Consider the following 17178-nt stretch of genomic DNA (forward strand, 5'->3'; position numbering starts at 1 on the left):
CAGCAAACAGTTGCTGCACAAAGTAATTATATGATAACACCTTGTAATTTTTCTGTTTATGATTCTACTACCTGGGTATTGGATACCGGAAGTCCAATTAATATTTGCAATTCTTTGCAGGGACTTCAAGTAAGTAGAAGATTCAAGAACGGCGATCGATTCCTAAATGTTGGTGATGGAAGATCTGTTCCAGTCCTAGCTTTAGGAGTCATTGAGTTGTTTTTTGAGTCTGGAGTAGTTATGTTAGATGATTGTCACTTTTGTCCAGCATTCTTGATGAATGTCATCTCTGTAGGCTTTTTGGCCAAGAATGGTTATACCTTTTATATAAATGAAAGATTTTGTGATATCATTTTGAATGATACTAAAATTTTCAGTGGACAAATGAAATATGGCATTTATACTCTATCATTGCCTGTGAATGTAATGTACACATCTAATAAACACCCTAAATTAGATAAAGTCAATGAAACCTATTTATGGCATTGCCGGCTTGGTCATATAAACAAAAACAGGATAAACAGGTTAGCCCAACAAGGCATTTTAGAAATCAACGATTGTGAATCATTGCCAACTTGTGAATCCTGTCTTCTGGGTAAAATGACCAAGTCACCTTTTTCTGGAAAGGGTGAACGAGCCAGCGATGTTCTTGGCCTCATACATACTGATGTATGTGGACCTATGAACGTAAGTGCCAAAGGTGATTATGCCTACTTCATAACCTTCACAGATGACCTATCCAGGTATGGGTATGTCTATCTGATGAAGCATAAGTCGGAATCATTTGAAATGTTCAAACGATTTCGTAATGAAGTAGAAAAACAGACTGGAAAGAGTATTAAGATCCTTCGGTCAGACCGAGGAGGAGAATACCTTTCCGGTGATTTCTTGACTTATCTAGAGGAGAATGGGATTCTCTCACAATGGACCCCTCCAGGAACACCTCAGCATAATGGTGTATCCGAAAGGAGGAATCGAACTCTGTTAGACATGGTTCGATCCATGATGGGGTTTACTAGTCTGCCTCTATCTTTTTGGGGTTATGCTTTAGAGTCTGCGTGTATAATACTAAATAAGGTTCCAAGTAAGTCTGTTGAGAAGACTCCATATGAGATATGGACTAGGCGTAAGCCGACACTTTCATATCTTAGGGTTTGGGGATGTCCGGCTTATGTTAAACGTTCTCAAACTGACAAACTTGGTCCTAGGTCCGATAAGTATTATTTTGTAGGGTACCCCAAGCAAACTAGGGGTTATTACTTTTACCTTCCTAATGAACAAAAGGTGTTCGTAAGACTTAAGGCAACATTTTTGGAAAAGGAATTCCTTGGTGAAGGAATTGTTGCCTCTAAGGTTGAACTTAGTGAAGTTCAGCAGGTGGAAGATTTAACACAATCTACTGAACCCACAGAATCGGTTTTGATTAGATCAAACCCGGAGCCCAGTGTAGAAGGACCATTAAGGCGATCCGGTAGAGTGCCGCGTCAAGTGGATAGATACTACGGTTTCTTGGTCCATGACGCGGATCCTATTGAGCTTGATGAGAACAATGAGGATCCGATCACCTATATGGATGCTATGCAGAGGTCTGACTCTGAGTTGTGGCTTAATGCCATGAAATCCGAAATGGAGTCCATGGAAATCAATAGTGTATGGATACTAGTTGATCCACCCAAAGGGATAAAACCCATAGGGTGCAAATGGATCTTCAAAAGAAAGAGAGGCGCAGACGGAAAGGTGGAGACCTATAAAGCCCGTCTGGTTGCCAAGGGGTATCGTCAACGTTATGGTATCGATTATGACGAGACTTTTTCCCCTGTGGCAATGCTAAAATCTATTCGGATCATGCTAGCTATAGCAGCATATATGGATTATGAAATCTGGCAAATGGATGTGAAAACAGCTTTTCTAAATGGAGAGCTAGAAGAAGAGGTGTATATGATACAACCTGAGGGTTTCATATCCACAGACGAGTCCAAAGTATGCAAGCTACAAAAGTCCATTTATGGACTTAAGCAAGCTTCTCGAAGTTGGAACATACGTTTCGATAAAACTATCAAAACGTATGGCTTCGTTAAGAACGAAGAAGAACCTTGTGTTTACAAGTGGGCTAATGGTTCAGTGATCACATTCCTTGTCTTATATGTGGATGACATTCTCTTAATTGGGAATGACATTCCAGCATTACAAAATGTGAAACTCTGGCTGTCATCACAGTTCTCCATGAAGGATCTGGGAGAAGCATCCTACATCCTAGGGATGAAAATCTATAGAGATAGATCTAAGAGGTTGCTTGGATTATCCCAATCCACATACATCGACACTATGTTGAAGCGGTTCAACATGGAGAATTCCAAGAAGGGCTATCTTCCGATAGGCCAAGAAATTTCTCTCTCTAAGAAAGATTGTCCGACAACTTCCGAAGAGAGAGAGCGTATGAGTAGAATCCCATATGCTTCTGCAGTAGGTTCTATTATGTACGCCATGACATGTACAAGACCGGATGTTGCTTACTCACTAGCAGTAGCAAGTAGGTATCAGTCTGATCCGGATGAGAACCATTGGAAGGTGGTGAAAACCATCCTTAAGTATTTAAGAAATACTAAGGACCAATGGTTAATCTATGGAGAATCTGACTTAAAACTTGTGGGATTTACAGACTCTAGTTTTCAGTCAGACCATGATGACAGTAAGAGTATGTCAGGATTTGTGTTTACCCTGAATGGAGGAGCAGTCTGCTGGAAAAGTTCCAAGCAGCATTCAGTAGCCGATTCCGTATGCGAAGCAGAGTATGTTGCTGCATCAGATGCGGCAAAGGAAGCTGTTTGGATCAAGAAGTTTGTAAATCAACTTGGTGTTGCTCCCTCAATCAATGGTCCAGTTCTTTTGTATTGTGACAATACTGGAGCCATTGCACAAGCAAAGGAGCCAAAGTCCCACCATAGAACCAAGCACATTCTGCGTCGCTACCACCTTGTACGAGAGATCGTGGAACGAGGTGACGTCAATCTTCAAAAGATCGATGGAAAGGAGAACCTAGCTGACCCATTCACTAAAGCCCTTTCTGTAAAGGAGTTCGATTATCACAAATCGAAGATGGGTATTAGATACTGTACAAATTGGCTTTAGTTCAAGTGGGAGTTGTTGGGAATTGTGTCCCAAAGCCAATTTTTTAATTGTAAGAAATTGAATTATGTATATATTTTATTAAAATGAATAAAAGTTTATTCTGGCAATTTTTTATTTATCACAAGTGTTGCATCTTCAAATTGAACTCCTGTGTATTGTGATGAAGTCCTTAGGACTAATTTAGTGGATAAAAGAGGTTTTATCATTTAGTCCTTAAACCAGTTCGCGACCAAATGACGAGCTGTCAATTGGACGATAGCTATGTCAAGTATAGGTCGTTGTGTGCCATTTAGTTGGTTGTCCTCTTAAACCAAGGAGTGTGGAGACACTGTATGGCATACAGGTGAGATGTAGGAGTACATCGTCACTGAATAGTGACTCACCTGCGTAGCACTCCACTGTCGGGAGTTAGCTCGTAAAACGTATGGGCATAAGTACCCCTTAGACCTGAGACTGTCACGGTGACTTGCAAGCAACTCACTGTACTTAGGCACTGGATGACCTGAATTTCTAATTCAGGGATCGGAAGGATGCTGGGTGCAGTCAAGTACTCGCGAAGTCTGTGTATGAGTCAAGATGGGATTGACCGCTCCAGATTTTAGGAGTTGATGTCTCACTGTATTTCAATTCAGTAAAACCTTGGCCAGGGTAAACCAAGTGATAGGTCACTTGATTTGATTTGATTATTTGAAATACACTATGGATGACCGGACCCAGAGGTCGACAGTCCTCTCTAAGGTCATCTTGAGCATCGAAGGTCATAGGGATGAATTATGCAACAACCATACGTCTAGGTTCTTGAATGTTGCTTTGCATATTCGACCTATCCGGACGTCGGGTATCATTGCTAGATGGTCACCTCGATTAGTGTATGGAGTAGTCCATGTACTACCGGCTTAGTGTTCGAACCTATCGGAGTCACGCACATAAGTCAAGTTAAGTAGGAAGGACTTGATCCAATTTAATTGAGAATTAAATTGTGGATCATTTGAGATTTGATTTTGTCTATGTTCAGCTAGCACTGAACATGAGGTACATACTGAATTTCATGGATGTGTATTTAATTATGTCTGTATTCTGGCTTAATCAAGTTTCAATTAATGTAATTGAAATTGATTTGGACTCATTTGTTGAGTTTGTTTTTGAATTGGATTCAAATGAATGTAATTGGATTTCATGATGATTTTATTAGAATTTATTCCATATTTATTCTAGTCCAAGTGTGACTTGGATTGATCCGAAAATTGAACTAATTGGAGTTCACATGAATCAGATTCATGTGGAATTTTTCCGGATCCAAAATCTTTCAAATTGGTCTTCAATTTGGTTTAGAACCAATGATGGACCCAAACCCATTTGATTCAGCCCATTTGAATTAACCCATTTAAGTCAAGTCTGAAAATTTACGTTTTTGCCCCTCAAATTTAATGACACGGGTTGTTCTGGTTTCTTCCTCGGTCCATGGACCGATTTCTCTGCATTTCATCTCCCGTGGACCGCTTTTTCCTTCTTCTTCCGAACTCATCATAGGGCGCTTGATCTTCCCTCTTTCGGCTACCATTTGAAGATCCGAAGAGACGTGTCTCTTCGGTTTTGAAACCTCTTTAACATAGGACTGATTTAATTGAAATCAAACGGTTCAAAAATTCAATAAAATCGTGAAACGTTTGGCGTTCACTCTTCCCTTTTGCCGTTTTCTCTTCCTTGGTTCAGCCTTTTCTTTGCCTATAAATAGGCTGGGGTTCTCTTCATTCTTTGCTAGAGATTTGATCTGGGGAGAGGGGAGATTCGTGATCTTTTGAGTAGCTTGAAAAGAGAGGAAAAGGAAACGGGAAGAAAGAGGAAAAGGAAACGGGAAGAAAGAGGAAAAGAAAGAAAAAAGAAAAAAAAAGGGAAGAAAGAATTTTTGAAATTCTTTTCTTCCAAGGGTTTATTTGCAAAAGGGTTTTTGCACTATACAGACATCATCCTACCTTCCTGCATTTCTTGGCGTGCGTGTGAAGTAGAGGGTCCGTACATCCGGGCCTTGCATTGCACCAGATCCATCAGTACCAGATCCGGCACCAGATCCAGTTTCCGATCCAGTACCAGATCTTGCATCTGATCCAGTATCTGATCCAGCACTTGGCCCTGTACCAGATTCTGTTCCTGAGTACCTTGACCATCTTCCGCTGCGGGATTGAGGTATGGTAAACATAATATAGTTATGTTATTTATTTATACTTGTTATAAATAAATAGATAAAATTTTAAAACTGATTTTCTGACCTGGCATCCGATTTTATCGGATTTTGCGGGATATTTTCCCTTCAGTTCACTCTTCTGTTTAGGGAGGCCGAGATTCCCATTCCTGAGGGGGAACCCTCTCGCGCATTGCGATGGACAGATCGCATGCGTCCGGAAACCCTACACAGGATGGGGTTTCGGAAGGTCGAGGGAACCTGGGTTAGAAAATCATCCACCTCCACACATACCACCAGACATTCCCCCAATCCTGACCCAGACTCAGACTATCCTACCTTTTCCTCCACTTCTGCTCCCACCACCTCAGCCGGACCCTCCTCCTCAGCTCCACCTACTCAGCCCATGGAGGTCCGGATCGCTCCTGAGCAGCTCCGGGAGTTGCGGCAGGAGATAGTTAGAGATCTCCGGGACGACCTACTTAGGGAGCTCCGGGGTTCAGTGCCTGCTCCTTCTCCTGCACCTTCTTCAGCGTTGGTCCCTTCCCTGTCCGTCGTGGCTGAGATGACGGCCCATGTGCGGGAAGAGATCGACAATGTAAGGTTCCTGATCCAAGCCCAGTTCCACAGCATGAGCGAAGTCACGAGCACTACTCGGAAGATGCGCGATAACGTCCGACAGGATATGGGCACCACTACCCAGGGGGCAGAGCGCTTGGCGAATGTACTGATCGCCAAGTTGGACACACTGCAGGAGACCCTGATCGAGCTCTCCACCACACACAGCAGGGCCACTTCGGCCATTATCTCCCAGCTTGGGAATGTCACAGACGGGGTCACTCTCCTCATGGAACAGAACAGATTGAGAGGAGGAGCCACATCCTCGAGGAGACCCTAGCTGCTTTTGTTTTATTTTGACATGTATCTTTTGCTTTACTTATTGTATTCACAAATGTATTTATATATACATCAATACAATGAGTAGACATATTCATTTCAATACTGTGCCAATTGATCTCTGCTTGCTTGTGTGTTCTATTCACTTCCTTTTTGATACGATGACAAAAAGGGGGAGAAATATGTAATAGATATGTAAAAGGAATAAATGAAAATCAATAAAAAAAAAACTTTTAAAACACACAATAATTTGTTCTTAGTGGATTTGATACCTCGAGGCTCATTATCTCTCTGTTGGGGCTCCTAATGGAGTAATCTCCAGAATCTATTCAAGGGATATTCGGAGATTAGTTGAATCCTACTCAAGAACAAATTGACAGATTTTTCCTCTAAAAACCAAATACTTAAGTTCAAAAACTTCAATGCATTAAAAGAAAATTCAAAGAATCAAAACAAAGTAGAATGCATATGTTGAGGGGGAGAATCTGAATTTTTAAAGCTAAATCATTAAATATATATAAGCCAAACAATTGATTGCATGATATGAAGGCTTATATAATTCCAAATGAAAGGGGGAGCTTTAACTCCAAAATTTATTGTTTCACACCTTTCAAGCTTGGATAAATTAAATAACCAGACACTTGAATTCATTTATAGATCTTATTTCCTTGTTTATTGAGCAATTCACTTTACATATACTCAATGTTTTATCATCATCAAAAAGGGGGAGATTGTGGAGTGATTGATTAAAACCCTATTTGATTTTGATGAGCTCAAAGCATTTGAGTATATCTTTTGTTTACTAATGAATTCAATTGAGTGTTTCAGTGAAAATCTTGTCTAAGTGTTTCTAGATTTGGTTCAAGATATTTTGATAAGTTAAGAAGTCAGTTTGAGCCAAAGTCTGAGACTCGAGTCGACTCCAGAATAGTACGAGTCGACACCAAGCGTATCAGAATCCCTGGCACGGGCTCGAGTCGACTCCGGATCATTACGAGTCGACTCCGACTGAGAACAGACAGACGAACAGAAAGACTCAACTCAAAATCTGTCAGCGAGTCGACTCCTGAAGTGCGCGAGTCGACTCCGATGCTTACAGAGTCGACTCTGGAGTAGTATGAGTCGACTCCAAGGAGTTACAGACAGAAAAGTCAGAGAGCGATTTTCGACCCTGAGATTCGAGTCGACTCCTGTAGAACGCGAGTCGACTCCGATGGTTGGCAGGTCGACTCCAAAGAAAGCGAGAGTCGACTCTCAGTGGTACACAAGGCAAAAGTCAGAGAGCAGTTTTCGGACTCTGAAATCCGAGTCGACTCCCGCAATGCGCGAGTCGACTCCGAGACAGCGCGACCCCAAAAAGACAGAAGACCGAATTATTGTCTCTGAGAGCCGAGTCGACTCCCAGACAGCTCGAGTCGACTCTAAGGCAGCGCTACATCAAAAAGGCAGAAGGCTGTATTTCGGAAACTGAGAGCCGAGTCGACTCCGGAACAGTCCGAGTCGACTCCAAGACTGGACGAGCCAAAAGACAGAAGATCGGGAGTTCGAGCTCTGAGCGCCGAGTCGACTCCCAGGTTTGTCGAGTCGACTCGAGTGGGCCAAGTTGAAAAATTAGCTCCATGGACTTCATGGGATGAGCCGACTCCGAAAATGGCAAGTCAGCTCCAGAAGTTGGCGAGTCGACTCCGGGTTAAGTCGAGTCGACTCCCAGTCGCGGAGGTCACTTTAATTCAAATCTGGAACAGTTGCCGAGCCGACTCCAAAAAAGCATGAGTCGACTCCCTCTACAGCCGAGTCGACTCCAGATCGCGCGAGTCGACTCCGACCCCAACGGACATATTGTCAGGATGTGCAGAGTGTGCAGAACGGGCAGAAAAAGGTGTCTAACGGCTAGTTTCCGTGGGGGATGGCTTAAATAGCCACAGAGGACTGTAGCAAGGTAGAGAAGCACTATTCCACTCAAAGAAATCAAGCATCCTATCTCTGCCAACTGATTTTCAACAGAAAAGAAGGAAGAGCGCCATTAACTCCATCCAGCTACCTCTTTCCAGCATTTAAAGAAGTCTCCTCCTGCCTTCAAGTCGACCAGACATTCAAGAGGAGACTCACAGTTCAAGAAGCCCTACTCTACTCCAACTCAAACGTGTTTGAGGGCTCTTAACTTCTCTCTAGTTTATATCGCTGTATATCTGTTTTTTAGAAGCTTTGTTTTTCGGTTTGTCTCTGTTCTTTCCATCTTATCTTTGCTTGATTCAATCAGGAGATTGAATCAAGAGTGTGTAGAGGTTGGTTGGTGAGCCGAGGGTAAAACCAACGTGTAAGGGTTCGATTGTGATCCCGAGAAAACAATCGGGGTGGTTCTAGTCGGTGAGCCAGGGAAAACCGACCGAGTTCGTTGTGAGCTCGTAAAACAACAAGTTGGGTTGTGAGCTTGTAAAACAACCGGCTGTAATCCGAGAGGTTATAGTGAATTTCCAAGTGAGACTTGGGGAGTGGACGTAGGAGCTAGGATGAGCTCCGAACCACTATAAACATTGTGTTTGTGCTTGCTTGTGTCTCTTTCTCTCACTCTCATTTCACTCACAGCACATAGCAACTAATTATTCATCTTGCAAAAGTATTAATTAGTCATTCACAAACGTTTCAATTGCAAAATTATTTTTAAAACCCAATTCACCCCCCCTCTTGGGTTGTCTATCTGGGCAACAGTTTATATTTTCGTGGCTCTACATAGAATCAAAACATAGGTTTGAAGATTGTTCTTATGTTTGTAGCTCGACATGGTTGAAGAACTTTCAGTAATTCACTATATGGTGGTGCAAGCATGTGAACTCTCATTTTGATTATTCAAGAGGTGAATCATAGTTAATGCTATTACCATCTCTCTCAATAGGTTCAACATGCGAGATCTCACCAACATGAATATGATGTTTTTTCCTACTACCACTTCTCTTCATAAGTTGAATAAAACATGTTATCCAATATGCAAGTCTATTATCAAGTGTTATTTAATAAGTTAAGATCTATGGGATATTTTAGATGAGTTAGAGATGATGCTCATAGAAACTCTAAACAATAATATTGCAAAAAAAAAGTGGAATCTGAAATCTAAAAAAGTGATGTGGATTATTCAAGTTTTAATTGATAGAGAAAATTATCTCCATTTTCAAGTTATACAAGAGCTGAAGAAAGTATGAGATATATTTGCAGCCGTCCATTCAAGTTCTAGCAAGACGAGGCTTCACAAATAAAGAGTAGATTCTAGTCTTAGGCTTTTCCAAAAATCTAAAAAAAGAGCAGAATTGGTTTAGAGATGAAATTTTGAAGCAAGAGGAGCTTAATCAATCAGAAACTTGATCAAATTCTGAAAACTTAAAAGCATGACAAGTTTGATTGGTTCAAAAATAAATCAAGTCTACGCTAGCATGTGAGCCTTAAAAGCATTAGAGTAAACCAACAATTGTGCTCATAGAAAGATTGGAGATGCCAGCATGTGCGCTTCTGCAGTTTCTTGGTTGATGCTTCTGTGTTTGAAAAGACTACGCCATCTAGAAAATTTGAGAAGCTGGTACCGGAGCAGCCCAATATATTTGGGGGCCTAACCGCCTAAGCCTGTTTTGTCTTTGAGGCCTTTTCTGCAGTGGGCCGACCTAAGGCGAACTAACGGAAGGATTTTTTTTTTTCTATTTTGTCTTTGAGATCATTTTTACGATGATTCTTTTTTGAACCGGAGCCTTGGATGACTGTCTTGATCGTTTGAAAATTGGGCCGGTCCTAAGCTGATAGCTGAAGAATGTCTATCTCGTCCCCCCATTAACATGGAACTGCCAAGTGGTGCCACCTTGACAGACCAGCAGCAACCTCATGTTGCGGAAGATCATGCAGGGGCTTTTTACATGCAAGTGGTGACGTAGCCGTGGCTTCTTTCTGGTGCTGATAAAGTTCTTTGTCCTGAAGATGAGGATGAGTCCAAGAAGTCTGATATCTTCGAGGCGGGTAATTTTGACTTTACCGACAGCGAAAGGAAAGAAAATTTCAGAACTGCTCCCTTCAAGCATTTATGAACAAGGTGGATCAACTTTGGTCTCATTTGCCTCTAGCAATAGGGTCGATGCATGGGATCCTCGAAATAAAGGAACTTCTTGACAAGACGTCTTCAGTCGATGCAAGTTGGTTGTCAGCTTTTGCCAACAAATACCGGTTGTGTGGATTCTACGACGAAGACGTCTCCGGTCAATACAAAACACACACGGGTATGGGTATGGAAGTATCACGGTTACCCTAAAACCATTTGCAGCATTCTAAAATTTTACCAGTCAAAAATTAATTTTTGATTTTTTTATCCTATATAGATATTCAAGATATTTTCAGCAAATAATTAATGTGGAACTAAATACAAGCTCGCACAGATTCTCACATCTACCTCAACCCATTTGGTCATTTTGTTATTGGTGGACTGTGATGAAGGGTTTATTGGCCACAAGAGCATCATTAACATTTATGGTAGCTAGCGAGCCCATGGTGGTGGTGCTTTCTTTGGCAAGGATCCTCCAAAGTTAATTAGAGTGGTGCCTACATTTCAAGGCAGGCAGCAAAGAGCATTATTGCTAATAGGCTTGCATGCCACCATATTGTGTAGGTAATGATTGATGCTCTAAAAAGCAACAATTGTAGCAAACAACTTGAGGTTCAATGATGTAAGCTGGATGCTCGGTGCAATCCCCGCATAATGGCCATGGAGTTGGAACTGAAAGAAAGTGTTGAGGGATATTACCAACTCTAGAACATGGATCGAAAAGGACGAGCCAATAAAGACATTATTGTTCCAGCCAACAAACGAGCTCTATTATTTAATTGATTCGATAAGTTATTGCATATTATTGTTACTGTTGTAATATTGACAATAGCTATTGTAGCATTTCACAACATCAACGAATTCAATATTATCGGCATGAACTTTGCAATAAGAAAGAGTATTGAAAATCCATTGTTGGCCTTTTTTTTGCACTAGAATTTTATTTTTAGTTTATCTTTACTTCGTTTTGTTTTTTGTAAGACATGGTGATTTTTTTGTCTTATAGTGGGATAGAGAATGTGGTTTGTAAATAGAGGGAGACATATGTGAAGAGATTGGAGAGGATATTTTTGGTGAGGTGAGGCTGCTTCGTGAGAGGGTGCAAAACTTTTTATTTTGGCTTTTATTTCCCTTTGAATAAATTTGTTTCTCTCTCAAAATTTTTTGTTCCACTATTGTTGCTTGATTTGATTGATATTTATTCTGAATTCTGAGCTGGCACAGCCAATCTACGTTAGGTGGCACGCCATTTTACAAGCATAACTTCGGAATAGCTATAAGCACTTTTCATTATCCCAATGTAGTAGAACTTCTCATGATGCAAATGACAGCACGAAGACTTTTAGTTTACTATCTCATTCTTCATTTTTTACATAAAGGATTAGAAGTTGAGAATTTTGGGGTGCTTTTACAGTAAATCAGGCATCAGTAAAACTACTGTCTAAAGCCTAAATTGGTGAAAACGAAAAGGGAAGACAGCTCCAAGTTCCAACATCCGGATAGCCTAGTTAACCGCTTATTTTTGCTATGGAATGTACTTTCCGGATGTGTATTTTTTTAAAAAAATTTGAAAACTTTTTATCTGTTTAATCTCATCCCTTGAATCTAACAAGGCATAACTGATATATATATATATATATGCTATGCTAACTTTGGAAGCATCAAACTAGAGAGAGTGAGGTAGAAGAATAGAACTAGAGAGAGGGTATTGAACTAGAGATGGGTATTGAACTGGAGAGAGGAAGTGAGAGCACAAGGAGAATGGCCTGGAAGCAGGCGAAGCTGGAAAACAACAGCGGCGGGAGAGCGTGTGTGAGAGAGAGGAGTGATGCAATCCATTCCCATCATCCCACAAAGCATACTGCGCCATTTTAGTTCTAGCTAATCACAATGTTACTAGATATTTCTCACCGGTTCCTTAAGTATGCCTGGTTATAGCCAATCAAGCATGTAAATACGAGATATGGGATTGGTTTAAGTTGAGGGTGGCAATTTATGACCCAACCGATTAATCCAACCAACAAACAACTTGCTTTAAACAATTTGGGTTCGATATAAACAAATTTCGGCCATAAGCAGGTCAATCCATCTACACTTTATTAAATAGAATGAGTTTGAATTTTTTGATCCATTTTGATCTATCTAATAATTAGATCGGTCATTACTTGACTCATTTAACTTGTATAAAATTTGTTTAACTTATTTGAAACTTATTTAATTTGTTTCTGACCTATTTAGCCTGACTCATTTAACTTGTTTAATCTGTTTAAACCTGTTTAGTTTGACTTGACTTATTTAATAAATAAGTTATGTGAATCGGATCGGATTATTATTTTAATAAACAGATCGAATTCAGATTTAAAATTTTAACCTGTTAAACTTTTTTAAGACATATTTGTGAAAATCATGATATCTTGGTCACTATACTATTGGCCACAGTACTTGGGTTTTCGGCATTCACGACAAAAAGTTTAACATGTTAAAACCTCCCCTATCAACTGAAGATGAATTGAGATTTCATGTATCAAAAGATGACGGATAACGGATTAGATTAACATATTTTTGATCCAAACTTTCACCCAAAAATGGTCCAATCCAATATGAACCCGGTCGGTTCGATTCGGGCTTAAACCCAAAAATTTGACCTATTTGAATCTAGATCATATATCACACCAATTTGATGCACAAGTATACCATGTTTTTATCCACCATCCTGAAAGTTCTGGAATACAAGAAAATAACTTGGTATGCAGACACCTTTATATAACTAAACATCTAATGTGATAAGTTATATGTGATTATTAGTTAATCTAATATGAAAGACGTTGATAACTCCAATATATTGTTTTCTTTGCTGTCTTTTTGCATGATGAGATACATCCATGATGCAACCGACAGATTCAATATTTTATGGTCTGTGATTGAAATATTATTAATCCGATCCAATTTGAACCAAATTAATGAAAGTGGGGCCAGACAAGGCATCTCCACCCTAATTCAAGCATGGATCAGGCTAAGTCACATGGAAATCCCACTCCACCAAAGGAGCCGGAAGAAGCCTTGAAGGCAAAAATGGCTTTTAATGCTCCATTTCCTAACTCCATCTTATAGCGACATCTAGGCCGTTGAATGATGAAGCCCAACTTGCCTCGCCACTTTGTGGGCCCCGATAGCCAACGCCCTCCCACCCTTCCCCATTTCATTCAATTCCCCTCCGCCTTCGGTCAACGCGTTCCCCAACCTCTAATTCTTCCCTTCTCATGGGTCCATCCCCACCCTTCCCCTATGGCTGCCTTCTCGTCTCCTCTCCTCCTCCTCCTCCTCCTCCTCCTCCTCCGGCGCTTGGTCTCCTCCGGCGCTGCTACCGTCTCCACCGAATTCCTCTACCCCAACTTCACCGCCTCCACTCTCCATCTAATCAGCACCGCCGGCGTCTTCCTCGCCGCCCCCGGTGCCGCCTTCTCCGCCACCTTTCTTAACCCCGGCGGGCAGCAGCAGACCCGCTACTACCTCGCCGTCCTCCACTCTCCCTCCGACACCATCGTCTGGTCCGCCAACCCTAGCGCCCCCGTCCCCTCCTCCTCCGTCCTCTCCTTCTCCCCCGCCGGACTCTCCCTCTCGTTCCCCAACTCCTCCCTCGCCTGGTCCACTCCGCCCCTCCCCCGCCCCGCCGCAGCCCTCCGCCTCCTCGATTCGGGAGAGCTCCTCCTCCTCGACGCCTCCAACGCCTCCCTCTGGTCCTCCTTCAACCACCCCACCGATTCCCTCCTCCCCGGCCAGCCCCTCCCCGCCGGCGCCGCCCTCTCTTCCTCCACCTCCAACTCCGACCTCTCTCCCGGCGACTATCGCCTCCTCGTCACTCCCTCCGACGCCTTCCTCCAGTGGACCAAAAGCTCCCAGTTCTACTGGAGCTTTTCGACCGACAGCCGTTCCGTCAAGGACTCCAACGCCGAGGTCGCCTACGTGGCCATCAACGCCACCGGGCTTGACCTCTTCGCCAACGGCAGCGGCGGCCCAAGGACCGTCTTCGAGGTGACCTTCCCCCCGCCATCCTTCGCCGACGAGCTCCGCTTCGCCAAATTGGACTCCTCCGGGCGGCTTCGGGTACTCAGTTATGCGCCCAACAGATCTTCGTCGATGTTGGCGACCGATTTCGTGGCTCCGACAAGCAGCTGCGAGCTCCCCTTCACCTGCAAGGTCCTCGGCCTCTGCATCACCAACTCCAACTACTCCACCTGCACCTGCCCGTCCTCCTTCGTTTCATCCCCGGGCGGCGGGTGCTCGCCGGCCGACGGTTCTGTTCTATCCTCCTGCAGCAGCAGCAGCAGTGGCAGCGGCCTGCCACCTGGCTCCTACTTGAGCCTCGGAACTAAAATCGGCTACCTTGCGACCAAATTTGCTACGCCGGTATCCTCCGGCAAGGAGATCTCGGCGTGTCAAGACCTCTGCTCGGGAAACTGCTCCTGTCTCGGCTTCTTCTATAAGAATTCGTCCAAATCCTGCTACCTCCTGAAGGACCAATTGGGCTCCCTCGTCCGCACCACAGGGGATTCCACGGACACCTCGGTCGCCGTAGGCTATATCAAAACACTCAAGTCCTCTCCCTCAACCCGAACAGATCCCAAATCATCCACCCACTTCCTTCCCATCTTACTCCCCTCCCTGGCCATCGCTCTGCTCCTAGTCCTTCTCTTCTTCATTGGCTTCCGACGGTGGAAGAGGAAAACAAACAGAACTGTGGAAAGAAACAGACGGGGCACCCGGAGAGGGATGAAGCTCAACTTAGGGGCGGCGACGACGCCCTCCGACGAAGAGGAACGACCGGACAAAGACGACGATGACGACATCTGGATCCCCGGTCTGCCGACGAGATTCACGTACGCCGACCTCGAAGCGGCCACCGACGGATTCCGCACCCGGATCGGCTCCGGCGGCTTCGGCGCCGTCTACAAAGGCCAGCTCCCCGACAAGACCCTCGTCGCCGTCAAGAAAATCAACAACATCGGCGTCCAGGGCAAGCGCGAGTTCTGCACGGAGATCGCCGTCATCGGCAACATCCACCACGTCAACCTCGTCCGGCTCCGGGGCTTCTGCGCCCAGGGATCGAGAAGGCTCCTCGTCTACGAGTACATGAACCGGAGCTCGCTGGACCGGTCTCTGTTCGGGCCCGGTCCGGTGCTGGAGTGGCAGGAACGGCTCGACATCGCCATCGGCGCGGCGAGAGGCCTCGCCTACCTCCATTCCGGATGCGAGCGCAGGATAGTCCACTGCGACGTGAAGCCGGAGAACATCCTCCTCCATGACCGCAACCAGGTCAAGATTTCGGACTTCGGCCTCGCCAAGTTGATGAGTCCGGAGCAATCCGGGCTCTTCACCACGATGAGGGGGACGAGAGGGTACTTGGCTCCGGAGTGGCTGACCAACTCGGCGATCTCGGACAGGACGGACGTCTACAGCTTCGGGATGGTGTTGCTGGAGATAATAAGGGGGAGGAAGAACCGGTCGGAGGAGAGCTGGCCGGGGTCGAGCGGGTCGAGCGGGTCGAGTGGCGTGGCGGCCGGGAGGTGCGATTATTTTCCGATGGTGGCGTTGGAGAGGCACGAGAGGGGGAGGTACGAGGAGCTGGCGGACCCGAGGCTTGACGGGAGGGTGAGCGGACCGGAGATCGCGAGGATGGTGAAGGTGGCGCTGTGCTGCCTCCACGAGGAGCCCGGGCTGAGGCCGAGCATGTCGGCGGTGGTGGGGATGCTCGAGGGAGTCGTCCCGCTGTGGGAGCCGCGGGTGGAGTTGCTGCGGTTCCTGAGGGTGTACGGACGGGGGTTCCTGAAGGAGGGGAGCATGGGGAGTGGGGGTAACCATACCGGCTCGGTGGCCAGTGGCGCCACCACCACCAGCGGCTCGTCGCCGCCGCCGGCATCGTACTATATGTCGTCGCAGCAGCTGTCAGGTCCGAGATAGCGGCGGGGAGATTCGATTCGGCGGAAGTACGATCCGTGCAGGGAGCGGTACAACGCTCCCCTGTATAAATTTCCGAGCGGGAGTTGGTGTAGAATTCAATAATTAAGTTTTGTTAATAAGGATATGAGTATGTAATTTTTGAGAAATTATATTTACATAACTTTGCATTCCAAAATTATACGCTTTTTTTTTATATATATAAGTAAGATATTTTAGTGAATTGTAATTTATCGGAGAAAGAAAACAAACTGCCTGTATCTTTGTAGATGATGCAACAAAAATATTACACCAATGGAGAGTATTGTATGTTTTTCCTTGAGAGGACAAAGTTAGTGTTTTTTTGTATTCTATGTTTCACCATGCAGTGCAAAAATATCTATGGAGATGGAAAAAGATTAACAATGAAGATGGATATTATTGTATTCTAAGTTTTAGGGAGAATAAAAGTTAGACTTGCAAGATGGAGTCAAATTTTGAGAGATGCTTGAAAATAAAGTTGATTGTACCTTGTGCTAATAAAGTGGGGCCCTTACTTTAGCTAAGTCCAAGCTGTGACGGGTGCCAGACGTGATTATTTGACCATAATATTTTTAATTTAAATGATGATCACTAAGTCATGCATCAATAATATTTTGATTTAGATGGGACAATACTATTAAGTTACTTTAAAAGGAAGAATATCATGTGGATGTGATGTACAAGATGCAATGTATTCTTATATGTCTAGCTCTTGTTTAGAAGCAAACGCCAATTCACTTAGTTTTATTTTTTTAAAAAAATTTAGAATACTTTGTTTAGATAAAATTCTTTCAGAAATTCATCTTACCTAACAAGAGATATATCCATTCCTTGCTTTTATTTGGCGAACAACTGAACATACGTATGAATATACACGAAGAGTTGGTAAATTATTTGGGAAGAAGTGATCTCACTTTGTATA

At 43.8% G+C, this 17178-nt stretch overlaps 1 protein-coding gene across 1 annotated transcript; it reads left to right on the top strand.

Annotated features, from left to right (window-relative positions):
• Positions 1 to 13512: 13512 nt before the first annotated feature.
• LOC103720305 (G-type lectin S-receptor-like serine/threonine-protein kinase At5g35370) lies at positions 13513 to 16530 on the top strand. Its single transcript, XM_089930747.1, has one exon. It carries the CDS (start codon positions 13566 to 13568, stop codon positions 16236 to 16238), a length of 2673 nt encoding a protein of 890 aa, XP_089786873.1. The 5' UTR covers positions 13513 to 13565; the 3' UTR covers positions 16239 to 16530.
• The last annotated feature ends 648 nt before the right edge of the window (positions 16531 to 17178 follow it).

Source organism: Phoenix dactylifera, chromosome 5 (genome assembly GCF_051530095.1).
Source record: "Phoenix dactylifera cultivar Ajwa chromosome 5, Ajwa_hap1_PhDact_Kaust_v1.1, whole genome shotgun sequence".
Lineage (NCBI taxonomy): Eukaryota > Viridiplantae > Streptophyta > Magnoliopsida > Arecales > Arecaceae > Phoenix > Phoenix dactylifera.

Coding starts and splice junctions, on each gene's coding strand:
- LOC103720305 (XM_089930747.1), top strand. CDS start 13,566: ATGGCTGCCTTCTCGTCTCCTCTCCTCCTCCTCCTCCTCCTCCTCCTC.